General features: G+C 39.2%; 1 protein-coding gene across 2 annotated transcripts in view; it reads left to right on the plus strand.

Annotated features, from left to right (window-relative positions):
* The first annotated feature begins 7,717 nt into the window (after positions 1-7,717).
* atp1a2a (ATPase Na+/K+ transporting subunit alpha 2a) overlaps positions 7,718-18,654 on the plus strand; it is a 74,034-nt gene continuing 63,097 nt past the window's right edge. The window contains exons 1-5 of one of the 2 annotated variants that reach the window (XM_053227529.1): positions 7,718-7,778; positions 12,236-12,331; positions 12,450-12,509; positions 13,263-13,466; positions 14,032-14,145. In XM_053227529.1, the coding sequence (XP_053083504.1) occupies positions 7,767-7,778; positions 12,236-12,331; positions 12,450-12,509; positions 13,263-13,466; positions 14,032-14,145 (486 nt within the window). In that variant the 5' untranslated portion in view covers positions 7,718-7,766. The remainder of the gene's footprint in view (positions 7,779-12,235; positions 12,332-12,449; positions 12,510-13,262; positions 13,467-14,031; positions 14,146-18,654) is intronic. The other variant, XM_026925209.3, reaches the window with a different exon arrangement.

Raw genomic sequence — 18,654 nt, forward strand, 5'->3', positions numbered from 1 at the left:
GCTGATGTGTGTGTGTCTGTGTGTGAAGGAGGGAGGAAGAGAAAGAGAGAGTGGGGATGTGTGTGCATAGCTGCAAAAACACTGCATATGATTTAAGGAAAAATTCACCCTGAACATCTTTCATATTAATATTTATAATTAGTCTGTGACAATCAATGGTGAACAAGATTAATTTTATAATGAAATTATAGGTTGATGCTTTTGGTTTAAATGTTCTTCTTTGACACATTGGTCTATTTTCACTTTAGTTAATCATTGCCTGTGGTACCTCTGATCATTACCAGTGATAAAGTGCCAACAGGTATTACCTTGCTTCATCTCTATGTAAAGATAAAGCAGCACTTTATTCTGTAGTCTTTCCAACTCTCTCACCTCCTCATCTTTATGATCTGGTTCAAACAGATAAAGTTCTAAATCTTCAACTTTCCTGCAATACTGCCATTCTCAATCAAAGCCATTGTGCTTGATAGCTCAATGATTACTAACTGAGCTGAGATGGCTGCTGTAACTCTGTGTAACTGTGCCGTGTACAGTGACATATGACATGACATATATCTGCATTGTATCCTGGAATTTTGAGTTCAACGTTTGCTGTCTTCACTACTTCTACATTGGGTTTCTCTTTAATATAACATTGAATGTCCCTCGAAAATGTTAAGTGAGAAAAGAAGAATCTGCTCTTTTGTTTTTAGGAGCTAACAGTAAAACCTGCTGTATTAAATGTCTTGGCATCAGTGCTAGCAATGATCCCCTGTGAAAGCAGAGTGCTATAACTGCTAACTTGTCAAGGTAATAATGAAAACACTAGCCAAAAAGTTATAAGCAGAATCTCTAAACACATAATCATTTCAATATAAACATATTTAATGTGTTTCAGGGTGAACTTTTCCATTAATTGCTCTGTGTATGCAAGTGCCTCCAGCTTGGTTTGATGCCTTGGGCAAGAAGACACAACATAATGGAAAGTTCAACTTTGAAACATAGCACAATTTAGTGCAATTTAATCAGAAAAAGGTAAACTCTTTCACTGGAATGAGAATTTCTACAGTCTCAAACTGCATGTGATTCAAATGGATTTTTGCTTCACTGAGAACATCTCATGGGACTTTGTACCTTCGGGATGTTATCTGCACTGACTAGACAGGAATAAGCTTTAAATTATCTACAGCCTCTCTGTGATTGAATTATCTTTTCTATGCTGCATTGTTTTCTTCATGATCTCTGAAACATAATCATGTGACTGATATGTTGCTCCCAAGTCTGATAATATAGAACAGATTTGGTTACAAAATTGTTTTGTGTGGGTAAATAATTATGTTCAAAAGATTCATCTATAATGGGTCAAGAGTGAGAAACTTTTGATGTCAGGGTGGGGTGGGGTATCATTCAATAGGGAATGAATGAGGCATAGTCAGGTTTAATGGGTGTGTGAACAGTGTTCACACCACAAAGCTATTTACAATGCAGTTATGCTAATTATTTAATATCCACTATACTATCTAGCATAAAAAAGCTACCGTCCCCTCCAGGAGTATTGGAACTGCAAGGCCAATTCTTTTTGTTTTTGCTATACACTGAAGACATTTGGGATTGAGATCAAAAGATGAATATGAAACATGTGAGAATCAGAATTTCAGCTTTCATTTCCTGATATTTATATCTACATGTGTTAAACAACTTAGAACATGGCACCTTTTGTTTGAACCCACAACTTAGAACATGGCACCTTTTGTTTTCAAGGGATCAAAAATATTGGAACATGTGACTGACAGGTGTTTCTTGTTGCCCAGGTGTACCCTGTTAGATTGATTGTTTAAGCGGTTAATAGATCTGAGTGTATACTCTTGGACTGAGCCTTGGGATTCACCTGTGAAGACTGCATTTGTTGTTGTTAAAAAAAAAGGATAAACCCACATGAAGACCAGAGAACTGTCTATGGGAGAAAAGCAAGCCCAGAAGAAAAATTCAAAAATAAAACCCAAAAACAAAAGTCAATGACCACCAACTTCTACAGGGCAGGGGTGAAGGTGTCACAATCCACTGTTCAAAGAAGACTTTGAAACCAGAAATATAGAGGCCATATCACAAGATGTAAGCCACTCATCAGCAGTAAGAATTGAAAGGCCAGATTAGAATTGGCAAAGAAATACAGAAATGAAGTTCTGGAACCAAGATTAACCTCTACCAAAGTGTGGAGAAAAAAAAAGGATATGCACATGAGTCAAGCTTATTGGTCAAGCACAATGGAGGTAGTGCCATGGCTTGGGCTTGAATGGCTGCTTTTGGAACAGGCTCACTAATCTTTATTGATAATGTAACTCATGGTAGCAGTAGAATGAATTCAGAAGTCTACAGAAACATTCTGCCTGCCAATTTACAGAGAAATACATCCAATCCTATTGGGAGGAACTTCATCATTCAGTCAGACACTGACCCAAAACGCACTGCCAACACAAAAAAGAACTTCATCAGGGGAAAAAGTGGAAGATTTTAGACTGACCAAGTCAATCATCAGACCTTAACCCAATTGAGCATGCATTTCACCTCCTGAAGAGGAGACTGAAGGGAGAAAAGGGAGAAAACTGAAAGAAGCTGTGGTACAAGCATTGAAAAGCAGCACAAAAGAAGATTGCAACAGTTTGGTGATGTCAGTGGGTCACTAGCTTGATGCAGTTATTGCAAGCAAGGGATATGCAACCAAATATTAAGTGTTATTTGCATTAATTAACTCTAAGACTATCTGTTCCAATACTTTTGCTCATCTAAAATTAGGTTGCCTGTTACCAAAGGAGCCATGTTTTAAGTTGTTTAACACATCTAGATGTAAATATCAGGAAATGAAAGCTGAACTTTTGATCTATTGTCTCATATTCATCTTTTCATCTCAAACCCAAATGTCTTTAGTGTGTAGCACAAACAAAAGAATTCACCTTTCCATTCCAATATTTTTGGAGAGGATTGTATTGTCCATCCCACTCGGGAAGGTGCTGCTGTCATTTCTTGCAGCATAGCACATAGTCTTAGAACAGGCCTAGTTAATTGGTCACAATCCAGAGCCAGGGCCAGAGAGCAGACAAGCAGGCTAAACCGACCGTCTGCTAGCTGCACTGAGTCGTCACTTAGGTTCCACCATATTGAGACTGTGTCTGTTCCCCAAGCTAAACAAAAATGTAGAAATACTCAGACAGTTTGTTTTAGTAACCAAATTAACATAAAATTAAATCAAACTGAATGCGTAGCCAGCACCATTGATTTGAAGCTAGGACTGTTGAATATTAGATCTCTTACGTCTAAAGCATCAGCCCCATCTAACTGGCAGAGGAGGAGGTGTCGCAGTCATTTATAATGATAATCTAGGCATCACATAAAAACCTAGTCATTTGAAGTTCTTTATACTAACATAACATATGTAGCCATTAAAAATAAGTCTACCCAGGTGATTCCACTAATTATTATTTACAGACCCCCAGGGCCATATTCGGAATTCCTATGTGAATTTGCAGATTTCATCTCTAACCTGGTTGTTTCCTTAGACAAAGCATTAATTGTTGGAGACTTTAATGTTCATCTTGATAATCCAGATGACCCTCTTCGAACTGCGGTTGTGTCCATTCTTGATTCAGTAGGGGTCAATAATAGGGTCATTAATAGGACCCACTCAAAGTGGTGACTTAATACTAACATTTGGATTAAATATAGAAAATATAGTCTTATTTCCGCAGTCTGAAGCTATCGCAGATCATTATGTCATCTCATTTAAAATGTGTCTTAATCATAATATATGCACCTTGCCACGTCACCGTGTCAAACATACTTTCACGTCAGCAACTGCACAGAGATTTATCAGTATCAGACTATTAATTTAAAACTGGACAGTTTTAAAACTAACCCTGTAGAATAATAATATAATAATATCAGATCAACAATTACAATGTTTTATTCCCCTACGAGAGACTGAACTAATTTCACTAATTTCATCATCAAAATCATCAACCTGTATACTAGTAACAATTTCTGAAACAATCAAACCTCTTTTAAAGATAATCAATTCTTCCCTTAGCACTGGCTATTTACCAGTGCTATCTTTTAAACTAGCAGTTATCAAGCCCTTGATTTAAAAACCTGACCTCGACATTTACATTTACATTTATGGCATTTGGCAGACGCCCTTATCCAGAGCGACTTACAATAGTGCTTTGAAAATACATTCTGATATTGGCTCACTAGGTTACAAACTAGGAATACCATCAGTCCAAAACTCTGTTGGGGAGGTAATAGACAAGCGCTCAGACAATTTTAATTTTAAGTAATTAATCTTAAGTGCTAACTTAAGTACTTTATAAAGAGGTAAGTCTTTAGACGTCGTTTGAAGACTGCCAGTGACTCAGCTGTTCGGACATCTAGGGGAAGTTCATTCCACACCTTGGTGCCAGAACAGAGAAGAGTCTCGATGCATACCTTCCTTGTACCCTGAGAGATGGTGGGACCAGTCAAGCAGTGCTAGAGGATCGAAGGGAGTGTGGTGCCGCGCGAGGTGTGATAAGTGCTTTGAGATAAGTGGGTGCTGGTCCGTTTTTGGCTTTGTAGACAAACATCAGTGTTTCCTACAGGAAGCCAGTGGAAGGAGCGTAGCACTGGGGTGGTGTGGGAAAATTTAGGAAGGTTGAAAACCAGTCGTGCAGCTGCATTTTGGATCAGCTGCAGAGGATGAATGGCGCTCAGAGGCAGACCTGCCAGGAGTGAGTTGCAGTAGTCCAGTCTTGAAATGACAAGGGACTGAACAAGCACCTGTGTTGCCTGTGTGGAAAGAAATGGACAAATTCTTGGATTCTTGGATTCTTGACCCCTGTCAGCTGTCTAACTATAGGCCAATATCAAATCTCCCCTTTATTTCTAAGATCCTAGAAAAAGGTTGTAGCACAGCAGCTATGCTCATACTTACATAGGAATAACATTCATGAAATGTATCAGTCAGGATTTAGGCCTCATCATAGCACAGAGACAGCACTGGTTAAAGTGGTAAATGACTCTCTGATCAGGGTTGTGTCTCCTTGCTTGTGTTGCTTGACCTTAGTGCAGCTTTTGATACCATTGATCATGCTATTCTCCTTGATAGACTAGAAAATGTAGTAGGCATTAAGGGAACGGCCCTTTCCTGGCTCAGGTCTTATTTGATCATTATCAGTTTGTAGATGTAAATGGTGAATTCTATATGCATACTAAGCTAAAGTTTGGTGTCCCACGAGGCTCTGTTTAAGGCCCACTGCTTTTTTCTTTATATATGCTACCTCTGGGCAAAATTATTTGTAAACATGGTATTAGCTTCCACTGTTACACTGATGACACACAGTTGTGTGTTTCAGCAAAGCCAGATGTCACACACCAGCTTAATAAAGTTGAGGAATGTGTAAAAGACATTAGAAACTGCATGCTTATTAACTTTCTCTTACTTAATTCTGACAAGACAGCAGTACTTGTACTAGGACCACATGCAGCTAGAAGTAAGCTTTCTGATTACATAATAACTCTGAATGGCCTTTCTGTTTCATCATGTGCAGCAGTAAAAGACCTTGGTGTGATTATCGAATCTAGTCTTTCTTTTGAAGCTCATGTAGATAATATTATTAGGATTGCTTTTTTTCATCTCAGAAATATTGCTAAAATAAGAAATATATTGTCACTACACGATGCAGAAAAATTAGTTCATGCTCTTGTTACCTCTAGGTTGGATTATTGTAATGCCTTGCTGTCTGGATGCTCTAGTAGATGCATAAACAAGCTCCAGTTAGTCCAGAGTTCAGCAGCAAGAGTCCTTACTAGAACCAGAAGATATGATCACATCACCCCTATCTTATCCACACTGCATTGGCTCCCAATCAAATTTCGTATTGATTATAAAATACTACTATTGACCTATAAAGCACTAAATGGTCTCGCGCCAAACTACCTGAGCGAACTTTTGGTCTTTTATGATCCGCCACGCCTACTTAGATCAAAAGGCGCAGGCTATTTGTTTGTACCTCGAATAGTGAGGGCTACAGCTGGGGGTAGAGCTTTCAAAGCCACACAGTTATGGAACAGCCTTCCACTTAGTGTTTGGGGCTCAGACACAGTCTCAGTGTTTAAGTCTAGGCTGAAAACATATTTGTTTAGTCAAGCCTTTTGTGAACAGTTTTTTCTTAAGTAAAGGAGCAGGTCTGGAGGGTTCACAGGCATAGGGTGTTGTGGTGAACTGGGATGTTTGGATGCTGTCGCCCCCCCCACTCTCACGCGTTCACTCGGGTTTGTCGATGGTGGAGTGGCTGGCTGCCTTATGTCCCAGGGTGCCTTCATGTCTGTGTTAGCTTCTGGCTTCCCCTTTTAGTTATGCTGTCATAGCTAGTCTTGCCAGAGTCCCTGCTTCCACTCTGCAAGCAAAGTACATTGGTCCTTAACCATTATGGGACAAAAGCTTACCTAACAATCAATCCCTCTCTCTCCCTCTTTCTCCATCTCTCTCTCTCTCTGTCAAGCTAAACACTCCTGAGATGCCAGTGCTCCTTCTGGTTGGAGTTCTCATTGGTTGAGATTGCTTGCTACTGCTGGGGGTGGCCCCATATGGACGGCCTAAAGAACCGTTTGGATTGCTGGGGATGGTGCCACCTGGGGGCTGTGGAGATTGCTTAGGGATCTTACATGGGGGCTGTACTGTGATGGCTTGGGACTGCGATTGCTGTGGTGGCTTTGGGGCTGCAGTTGCCAAGAGCAGCTTCGTACTCAGGACTCCATCAGTGGACAGTGGATAGATTTTAACCAACCGGACTTCTTACGTAAACTGTGATGAGTTTACTGGTTGCACATTTGCACTATTTGTCCATATAGTACACAATAATAGAAGGGATTTATTTATAATTGTACTATAATTGCACCCAGATGAGGATGGGTTCCTTTTTGAGTCTGGTTCCTTTCAAGGTTTCTTCCTCATATTGTCTCAGGGAGTTTTTCCTTGTCACCGTCGCCTCTGGCTTGCTCATTAGGGATAAATTCACATATTTACAATATATTTTTTGAATCCATTTATTTCTGTAAAGCTGCTTTGTTACAATGTCCATTGTTAAAAGCGCCATACACATAAAATTGAATTGAATTGTATTTCTGTCCCTGTTACTTTAATTGCATGCTGCACAACAGCTATTATTTTGAACTGTCTGTCATGCAACATTTTTGGGCAGCTGAATGCTCTTGGAGGAGAGCATTAACTGGTCTGTTCCTCATACATGAGTTTACAGATGCACCGTATTCTCTTATTTTGAAAGGGCACTTATGGAGGGGATTATGGGGCATTAGGCATTATGGACGGGACATTGCCCTCCCAATCCTTAAGTATGGGTCTGACCAACACTGAATTATTTTGATAGTTTTTACATGGAAGGTGAGTTTTAGCATTCCTTAAATTTCCAAGTCAAAAGTACTGTCAGATGCACCAGCCCAGCAAAAACCAGAAAATAAAACATTCAATTGCAAAACACCAGATATTACATACAGTACATACAATATCAAACATTGGATACAATATGTCATGCACTTACTTCAACACAAGCAGTGCACACAAACATTAAACCTTTTAGCATGGGTGGTTGAAAAGTGTGTGTGTGTGTGTGTGTGTGTGTGTGTTGGAAGAGAGGGGTCAGAAGGTGGAAGTAGGAGGTGGCAATCCCAAAAAAGACCACCCCTCCTTTAAACACGTGTTGAGAGAGAACGACATCTGTCTTTCATACTTTTAGAACATGGGGAAAGGGGTGAGTTTTTCTCTCTGATTTATCTATAAGTACTTTTATTATATACATATCTGCACTGATGCATTGAATAAGATAGCATGCTATATAGTGTGTGTGTACGTACATTATATATATGTATTAATGTACGAAAGTATATAGAATATACTATATGTACTATACTAGTATAATATACTATTAATATACTGATATAACATTAGTCTGTGTTACAGTCATACCATATATGAGCTTATTAAGTATTTGCTGGTACTGTTGTCATATATAAGTTAGGATTAAAATGGGATAACAAGTATGAAGTATAGCACAGCAATGATTGCCTGTTATATTTCTCTCTGAATTGGCTTATGGAAAGCCTAGTTTTAAGTCTAACATATATATGTTTAAATTGCGCATAAGAAATATCCTGCAGATGAGGGCAGTTTTAAAAATATTTATTTTATTATTTACATTTTTTGCTGCCATGTAATCCTTTTGCACAATATGCTCTCTCTCTCTCTCTCTCTCTCTCTCTCACACACACACACACACACACACACACACACACACACACACACACCCTGAGCAGAGGAAGAGTGACAGGAGCAAATGATTTCCATCAGTCCCATGTGCTGTGCTGTTTCAGTGCACAAATATATACTTTCTCTCTGACTCACACACATAATTTCTCCCCCTCTCTTTCTCTCTCTCTGATATATGGTACTGTTCTCTGTAGAACTCTGTAGGCCCTTACAGTGAAGGGTTTTACTTTCAGAGAGGGTTCAGACCCCCTGTAGGAATCTAAGAACACTTAACTATTCAACGAAACACTGAAGAACCATTTTTAAGGGTTACTTCAATACATTCTACCACTCTCTTAAACCTCCTTAGTCTTTCTTATACTCCACTATACTTTCTTACTATACACAGTAGAATCCAGAACATTGATGGTGGACAGAAACACATTACCAGCAACCTCTATAGTTTAGGTGCAAAATCATGCACTGCATGGGTGTTACATGCTGTTTTACTACAGAGCAGTATGACTTTTTAATGACAGTATGTCAAGTAATTGTGTTTCAGTCCTGTGGCAGAGACATTTCATTTGGCTGTGCAACAACACAGTAGTAACAAAATGGGGTGTGAACTGATAAAATAGAATAAAAAAAGGCAAAGAGGGGAATTAAAGTTAAAATTAAATTGAGAATTAAACAGAAAATTCCAAATCTGCCTGCAGTGGAAATATCTCATACAGTCTGGGTAACTGCAAAGATTACACTGAATTTGACACTGGAAATGAGTGTCACTTCAGCCACTCAAGTGTCTGAAAGTCTTTCCTGAAACTTATTATGTATCTTTTGGCATTCTATCTTTATTCAAAGTTTTTCACCCCAGGCTATAAAATCCAGTGCACACTTGTTGCATCATTTCCATACAAGTCATTTTGTATTCTGCATATTAAGGTAGTCCAGCACAATGGTGTAGTGGGTAGTGCTGTTACCTCACAGCTGCAGCATCCTAGATTTGATCCCCAGCTTGGCTTTACTGTCTGTGTGGAGCTTTGCATGGTTTCCTCCAGGTTCTCTGACTTCCTCAAACTGTCTAAAAACATGCAGGTAGGTGAATTGGCTACACAAAATTGCCACTAGAATGTGTTTGAGGGGTGCCCTGTGATGGAGTGGTGTCCCATCTGGGGTGAATTCTGCCACCTTTCAACCATTGTTCCTGGGATAGGCTCCAAATCCACTGCCACCCTGACTAGGACAAACCAAGTACTGAAGATGAATGAAAATTAATGCTCAATGGAAACTGTTTCAAGTTTTGAATTTTTCCACTAGTCAGAAAACTATAACCTAAATCTTAACTGCTAAAAAACAAAGAGAATCCTCAATTCTATCTTTAAAGGCTCAGTTCTATTTTTAGCTTGAGATCACTGCCTATGTTAGAATTACAATCAGAATGCATTTTATTTGCCAGAAATCTTACACTTACAAGGAATTTGTTTTGGTGTTTGCATACCAAAAACAGGCAACACTGGACTATTTATAAATATGCCAAAAATATGAAAATTATATAGAGGAAGAATAATGGAATAGAGGTATAAAGGATATTGAATATGTGCATATGAGCAAAAAATATTTTAAGTATTATATACAGTATAGTACAATGCGATATGGTCATTGTGCAATGATAGATTAATTTTGCACTGTTGTACAGATGATACTAGGCTTGTGCAGTATTGTTTTTTCCCTGATTGCAATTTTCCATTTTAAAATATCACGATAAAAATTTAATCGTCCAGAAGAGTAACGTTTTATTTCCTTTTTGTATTGGATTTTAATTTCACAAGCAAGAAAATGTTCCTAAACTTATCTTGAGGTATTAGCCAACATTTCTCCACTCCAATTGCGCGCTACAGAAGTCCCTCCCTGGCACTTGTTGATCAGTTGAGCATATAACTGCTGTGATAGGTTTGAATAATTTGTAGATTGAACTGCACAAGCCAACGTGAAATGTTTCAGAAATTGACAAATAAATGCAGGCCATCTGACAAATGCCACGTGATGCACAAATGCACACGGAGCGATCTACAAACAACAGGGCGAGTAAACTTCTGAATTACATAAATACTTATGCATCTCATTTTATATTTGTGAATCACTAATTGTTTATTTGTGGATCTTGTTATATTTCTGTGAAATTTGTGTTATTTATTTTTAAGTTATGCAGCAAAAATACGAAAATAACACCTGTGCAAATTATTCCAGATTCACACACCACTTGGCCCATCTCGCATTTTACTGGGGAAAAAAAGACTGCTCTTTTGGCCTATTTTTGTGTGATAACTCATGCAAGTATACTCTGATGTTTTTGCGAAGCTTCTACGCAAATGCATAATGGCTGGAGAGGTATGGTAATATTATATAGGCTAATTGGTGATAAATGTCAATGGATATTTTGGCAACGTAATATCATGTAGGGGTGATAAAATCATTATATCGCATAAGCCTTGGTGATACATTTGAGCAGAATGACTACAGTTCTAGGGAAAAAGCTGTTCATGTGCCTAGCTGTTCATGTGTTCTAGCTTTGATGGCTCAGAGTCTTTGGCAAGTGGCAAGGGGTTGAAAGAGATGAGACAGAGAGGGGCTGCTTATAATCTTACTAGCATGCTTCTTGACCTTGGTATCATAAATATCCTGAAGAGTTGTCATATTACATCCGAAGTGGCTCACACAGAGGAATGACCTTAAAAGCATGGTTGCTATTATTACCAATTTTACCTGACACTAAACCTTTTGGTCCCACAATTTCTGTTACATATAACCTCTTTGTGTTCGTCTGTGAGACTGCTATTAATAGCACCCTAAACACATTCAAAATCCCCAGTAAAAATCTGGCCCTACACAGAAATTTTATACAAGAAAAGTGTCTGGGATTCCCCCCGGCACCAAGCACTGCATGCAGAAGTGCTCAGTGCGCATGACAGCCCACTTCCGTGTTTTCATGTGTTTACCTTTTGGAGTTTTGTTTTGGTTCACGCCCTGCCTCGACCCTTGTATTGTTATTGGTCGTTTCCATCATGTGTCCTTATTGTTCAACACTGTTTTCAGTTTTACCATTGATTAGTTTGTATATTAAACCCTCAGGCCTGTTGCCCGAAGTGAGTTGAACAAACTCAGAGTTCAAATATGTTGGAGTTAGACGTTTTCAGTCAGTTTAGTCTCATTGTGAACTTGAACTTGCGCATTTACACAATCAGCAATTTCCCGTGCTTTGGCAGTCGCAGTGGTATTACTTTTTTGCAGTTAGTGTAGGTTTAAATTCCTCATATTTCTGCATAATAATTTCTTGCACCAGTTTTTTTTTTTCCATGTTGAACACTATTGGCTGCTTGCTGCAAACGTCTGGCTTTTATATGCATGCACACCCCGAGTAAACATTGATTCAGAGTTGAAACCTGGGTTGACTGAGAAAGTTGATAACCAGCGTCATGAAAGCTGTTAACCTTAATTAACCCGGGTTGGATTTGTTTGGATTTGTTAACTCAAAACTTACTCTGCAACTCTGAGTTTGTTCAAATCGCTTCGTGAAACAGGCCTCTAGTTTCGTTCCCTGTTTTGTGTATTTTGATAATCCCAATTATTGTTGTTTGTAAATAGCCTGACCCTCCTCTGTTTCCTCTTTCCGTCTTTGGATTCACATTTTGGATTTGTCTGCCTGCCTCTCTAATAAAACTCCTTTTACAGCAATTCCATCCATCTCAACTCACCATTCCTTACAAAAAGCTTGACTGATTAATTCTCACTCAGCAAATCTGTGATTATATTATGGTTTTACTTGTGTTGAATTAGGTGTGAAGAAGTTTAATTTCTTGAATTTCAGAATGTCATTCTGAAAGAGACATGATCCCATTCACACATGATAAAAATGAAAAACAGTATGATTTTTCTGTGCATGCTCTCCCTTTATATCTCTCTCAGTATGGACGTGATATGAGCCCTGAGGCTTCTCAGAACAATGGAAAGAAGAAAAAGAAAGATAAAGATTTGGATGAGCTGAAGAAAGAGGCAGCTTTGGTGAGAACTTGTGTGTTTCTTTTTTTACACATGCCATAACTTTCCCTATATGGCCTGTATGTTAACTGCTGTGTGTAGAAGGTACATCAAGTACTTCTGTTTTTGTGTGTTGCTGCAGGATGATCATAAGCTCTCTCTGGAAGAGTTGTCAGCTCGCTATGAGGTGGACCTGTTTAAAGTAAGATTAATCATATCTCTAATCAACAGTATTCACTTCATTAATATCAATTTTTTTCTGAAGGAATAGGTTATACTCTAAGACCCATGTATCATGGCTGCCTTTGACTAATCAGAGATTCATCATGCTGTGGCTGGTGTTAGACCACCAAAATGCAAACATACCCAGTGTCTGAGTTTAATGGACCTGGAATTATGAACCACAGCTATGAAGCAAGAAGCCACCCTAGTCATTGAGTCTGTGTTTTTTTTTTTAATTTAAGCTCCTAAATCAGGCTAGGATGTGTTGATGCTGGCACGGAAAATGTGAAGTAGCCCCAGCACTACACACTAGGGAACAGTGTGAGGCTAATTCCAAGTACGGCGTATTGAATGAATTAGTAACAATATGGCATGAATGCCAGGAATAATTAACACTGTTCCAGATCATCCATGGCCTTGTCCAGGATGAAGCCATAAATGGAAAAGGAACAGTTCTTGATGGTGGACTCAAACTTTTGGCCCATCATCCTTATATATTACAAAACATACAGACAAAACAAAAATTATTTTACTGTGCTGCCACACATGTCCTTTGCAATCCATTCTTCGCAAAAGAGGCTATGAATCAAAAACAAGTTTCAATGTTACTCATATCAGAGGAGGAATAGTATCAATGTCAGTAGCACTCCAAGTTTCTGAACTTCTTACTAATGATGTTTGAACCATCATATGTCAGTTCTGAATTTGATAGCCATTTGCTTCTCTTCCTCAGGGCCTGACCCATAAAAGAGCATTGGAGCTCCTGGCACGGGATGGGCCTAATGTTCTGACTCCACCTCCAACCATCCCAGAGTGGGTGAAATTCTGTAAACAATTGTTTGGAGGGTTCTCCATCCTCTTGTGGATCGGTGCTGTCTTGTGTTTCCTTGCTTATGGTATCCAGTTCGCAACTGAGGAAGAGCCAGCCAATGACAATGTGAGTGTAGCTCTAAACTAGTCAATAAGAACATACAGTATGTGCCATTCTGCTTTAACCAATTTGAATATTGGTAAAATCTGATAAAACAACAAATTATAAGCGGTTTGATTTCAAACGTTGAAAAGCTACCACCACACTACTAGAAAATGTAGTAGCTAATAGCTTCACGCTATGTTCATAGTTATCAATGCTAAACACTGAAGTTAACTTGACCCCACCCCAGTTTAACTTGACCCCACCTCAGTTTCCTTTAACAAAAAGGTATGGTTTCAGTAAACATATTAGGTTCTGTTTGAGGTTTTCTGCAAGTTTTGTGTGTGTCTAGACTTAAAATAAAAAGATGGATAGTGTTTTTATTGCAATTGTTATATAAAAAAATTACATAGTGCTTCTTTAATGAACTGTTCAGTGTTGATGTTACTGCAACTTTTACCAAGCTATTTATATGTTTATCTGGACACAGTCAAAATGATAACTCTTATGGTTGTGTTTTTAAGTTAAAATTTGATTTACATTAATATACCAGTGAATCACTCTTTCCCTCCCTCCCTTTATATGATAGTTATATTTGGGAGTAGTCCTGGCTGCTGTGGTCATCATCACTGGCTGCTTTTCCTATTACCAAGAGGCCAAGAGTTCACGCATCATGGACTCCTTCAAGAACATGGTGCCACAGGTCAGTTTGTTGGGCATAGAGGCTTCTCATTCCAATCTTTCTGCCTCCAGGTTCATTCCATCTTGAATTTAACCATTTACTTACAAAATGCACACAACAGCATTCATGTGTATTACCAGTTATTACAAGAGTTGTAACTCTGTTTTTTTCTATTGTCATTATTGTATTGCCTACAGAATAAAAATCATATTCCTAGAGCCTGGGTAGTGTGATAAAGCCACATAAACTACAGTACATATTACAGAACATATGCAAAATCAGTGGCGAGTAAAAATCCAGTATGTTGGATGTTACATTGCTGAGGTCTGGTGTAAAATTAGAGGAGCTCCAAATGAAGGCTAATGAAATGTTTAACAATAATCTAAAAGTTTAATTTATTATTTTGAAATCATTTATGAACCAGGTTTTTGTGTATCAATCTACATTAGAAATAATGGCTGGTTAAAAAAAAAAAAAAAAAAAAAAGTCCCGCAACCACATCCACATCTCAGGTGACCCCATGGTTGAGAGCCTATGCAATACCAGCACATTAAACAGTATGTTAAAATTGTATATTGCTGTAGGTTACATATTACATAAAGGGCATTCTATTAAGTACCTTTAAATTGCCAGCAATTGTAGAAAAACAATGTCTGCCTTTGTCACTGCAACGGCACTCCATTAATATCAAAACACCAGATATTTATTGAATATCTTTTCAATGAATGGTGTTCATCTCTCCATTACAGTCCTACAAAATCTATGCCAAGTTGCAGTGTTCTTGCAGCTCGTGGTAGCCCAACACCTTAGCAAGGCACTTTTTGTGTTTTTTTCCTTTGTCACCCATCTGTATACAGGTGCATAAAATTGGTCTTACAATCAAATTATATAAGACTTTACTGCATTTAATAACTGTCAGGTCAACTCCCGTATCTGCTGAGAACTGTTTCTCAGAACACACTGCGGCCTACAGACATGGCCACCCTGGACTACACGTCCCAAAACACGCAAACTCTGTCATGTTCTGTCAACGGACTTTTAACCATGCATACTGGTTCACAATCACACCCACACCTAAATAAGCAAACCACAGACAGTTGGGAAGTAATGCTCAGTGTGTTTTTACCTGACCTTACCAAGCCATACATTTTGTGTATTTTTATTCTGGTTTTCTGATCTTGTTTGCTATCTGTTTTCTGGATTTTGGTTTCGCCCTATTTGTTTGGTTTGCCTTTGCCTTACAATTTGGATTTGTCTGCCAGTTTTTACAATAAACTCTAACTGCACTTGCATCCGCTTCAGCCTACCTCTCACGACAATAACAGAGTCTGACCTAAGAGACAACAGGCAGTAAATACAATTGGTTTCAGTGCTTCTGTGCATATTTTGGGATAATCAAGAAAGGACAGAATAATGAAGTAAACATACGATTATACAGTACAGCAAACTAATTGGTACAATCTAAACAATAACTGTAAAACAATTGGTCAACACACAAACATTTATACAACTGAAGATAATGACAAGTCACTCCTCTTATCTTCCCTCACTACCTACCCATCACCATCTTCATGATAGTAATTCATAAAAGCTTCTACAGAACAAAAGAACAGTAAATAGTACTCGTATAACAAGACTGACATTATATAATGTTACTACACAAATTACACCTTATCAAACATTTTTAATCACTCCAAATTGAATGCTTACTGAAAACATGCTCCCTAAAAAGCAGCGATACAAACAGCTATGCTACAAACAGCAATAAATAACAATAACATGAAAGCATGTTGAACTGTTGCATCAGTTTTCCAAAATTAATACAGTATATGTGAAAAATATCACAGTAAAAAAAAAACTATCAATAAACGTTACATTATGGGTAGACCTGCTAAACTACACGAGACAACATCGGTTCCTCCACACTGTCAACACTAAAAAATAATTAAATTCTGTCTCTACCAGATGCAGTGAGAGAGAATATTTTTTATTTAGTTTTTAGAGTTCATTAAACAGTATTGTAACACAACCCAAGTAGCATGTACACTTTGACCATATGTGACTGCTATCTAGTACATTTGGCCAAGATGTGGTATGGCACTTGGTATGGCCAAATCTGAATCCCATATGTTCTGAATCCCATATGGCACAGGTAAGAACACAAAAATATGGGCCACATGTGGCATGGACATAGCAAACGATACTTTTCAGGAATATAACTTTTGGCTTAAAATATGAAAGCTCGTCAGTTGCAGTTGAAAAGGAAGAAGGGATGCCAAATTACCAGAAGCACCGTTAATGGGAATGTACAAATCAATGTGAGCTAGCTAGTGAGCTAGCCAACATGCTATAATGTGAGTGTGGCTTCTTCAGGATCTTTTCCACTAGCGGAGCAAAAATAAACAGAATATTTGGCTATATTCTATCTGAAATGTCACTATAGAACCACCTTGTGTGAGGGCTTGGAGAGAGACAGGATAAATTGTAACTGCGCCCCGGGCTTGCGTTTATTCATTCTGCGCTTTTCAGCGCACTATCAAAACTCACCAAAAAAAGAACACAACGACAGGAAACAGGTCTGTCCCGGACTCGCAGCTTTTGCTCCGTCAGGTTCAAGTTCATCCTTCTTGCGTGTGTGTGTCTAGCAAGCTCTGCAAAGCGATATCACACTCCATCAGTCTCTCTTGTGGGTTAGGGACACAAATAAGTAGACTGCCACAAGTGAGAATCATCATGTCTTACCTGCTGGGTCAACCCGCCTCCTCTCCATCCACAGCTGACACTTGACCATTCCTCCGTCGCCACATACCCCCACCACTCGACTCCAGGGAGCCATCCCACCTGCAGCTGACTCCTCCCCGGCAGGAGTGGTAACCCGCCACCACCATCTGCACTCGCAGTATGTGGACCACCTTGAATGGTTGAAGTGCCAGATACTAACGAGTGATCTGCATGTTGGCATCCTTCATGCGGTGGAGCCACTGGAGTGCGGCGTGATCAGAACAGAGGGTGAAAGGGCACCCCAGTAGGTAGTATCAGAGGGTGAGGACCACCCACTTGACCGGACATGCTGTCTCAATTGGTGCTGTACTTGGTCTCCCTCACAGGGAGCTTCTGGCTGATGTACAGCACAGGTCGCTCAGAAACAGAAATGTCGCTGGGGCTCCAAACAACCCAAACAGAAGGTTGTAAACCAAACGGAGTGGAAAAGGCCATTTTTTTTGCAAGTTAGAGTCCACGGAATCTGCCAATACCCCTTGGTTAAGTCTGGTGTCGAATAAGAGCGAACTGCCCCTAACCGATTGAGACGTTCATCAATGCAAGGCATCAGATCAGGGGTGTTTCTAGGATTTGAAAACATGAGAGGCCCAAAACATCAGGGGCTAAAGGGAGGCGTATCCTCCCCAGGGATAATATGTTTTGCAAGAACTATTTTTATGCAGTAGATCTAGTTTATTAATTAACACAAAGTAATTCTATGTAAGTTTATCATATTCATATGTTCATATTCATATATATTCATGTTTATAAGCCATATTCATTTACTCTCAAGGACTAGATGAGAAGGTAAACTTGAAATCCAGGGACACTTTTGCCATATTGAGCGGTCAAGATCTGCCAGTTAACGCATGAGTGAATTGAAAGATGCAGCCTGCAACAGGATCACAAGGTTTAGTTCATCATCAAATGTTGCATCTGTATTAAACAGATTTAATATAGCCTGATTGTTTTTAATGAGGGCGGCTGGACTAATGACAACACCAGATAAACACACACACGCAATTTTATAACGATTGTATACACACAGACATTAAGAAAACGTTGCCAATGAAGCATCAATGTGTGTGTTTTTGCTTGCTGTAATCACTGTTTGGATACAGTTACAGAACAGCTAAAAGCTACCTTTCTTCTTGTTCTGCCAAAAAGAAAGAGATCATCCTGGAACACATTTTTTTGTGTTCAGCTAACTGGTAGTGTACAGCCACACTTGGAGGAGTCTCAATGTGGTGCTCTATCAGGTCTGTGCGACCGGGTAGAGGGGAAAACACATTGGAAAATTCCTCTCTCAACCTGGCAACCTGTGCTCTCTGGGACGGTGAGAGGTGATCTCCGCAGGGGACCAGGGTGAAATGGGTCGCACTTGCCTCCGGTCCCAGCTCCTACCTCTCGGGAACCACTGTCACCAGAGCCACAGGAACCACCTCTTTTCACGGTTTCAGGAGATTGAGGTGGTATATTTATGTGTGTGTATATATATGTACGTGTGTGTGTGTGTATGTAAATTTGTGTGTATGTAATGTAAATTTGAAGTGCATCACACCTATTGCCTGACCTTATAGTTGACTTCTCGCTGTGTGACCTCAAAGGGTCCTTGCCATTTGGCGAGTAATTTAGAGCTCGATGTGGGTACTAAAATGAGTACTTTATCTCCCAGTGCAAATTCCCGTAGACGACTACCCCTGTCATACAGGCGCGACTGTTGTTCTTGGGCCTGACGCTCATTCTCCTGTGTTAGGTGATCTAAGGTGT

Source organism: Pangasianodon hypophthalmus, chromosome 21, assembly GCF_027358585.1.
Source record: "Pangasianodon hypophthalmus isolate fPanHyp1 chromosome 21, fPanHyp1.pri, whole genome shotgun sequence".
NCBI lineage: Eukaryota > Metazoa > Chordata > Actinopteri > Siluriformes > Pangasiidae > Pangasianodon > Pangasianodon hypophthalmus.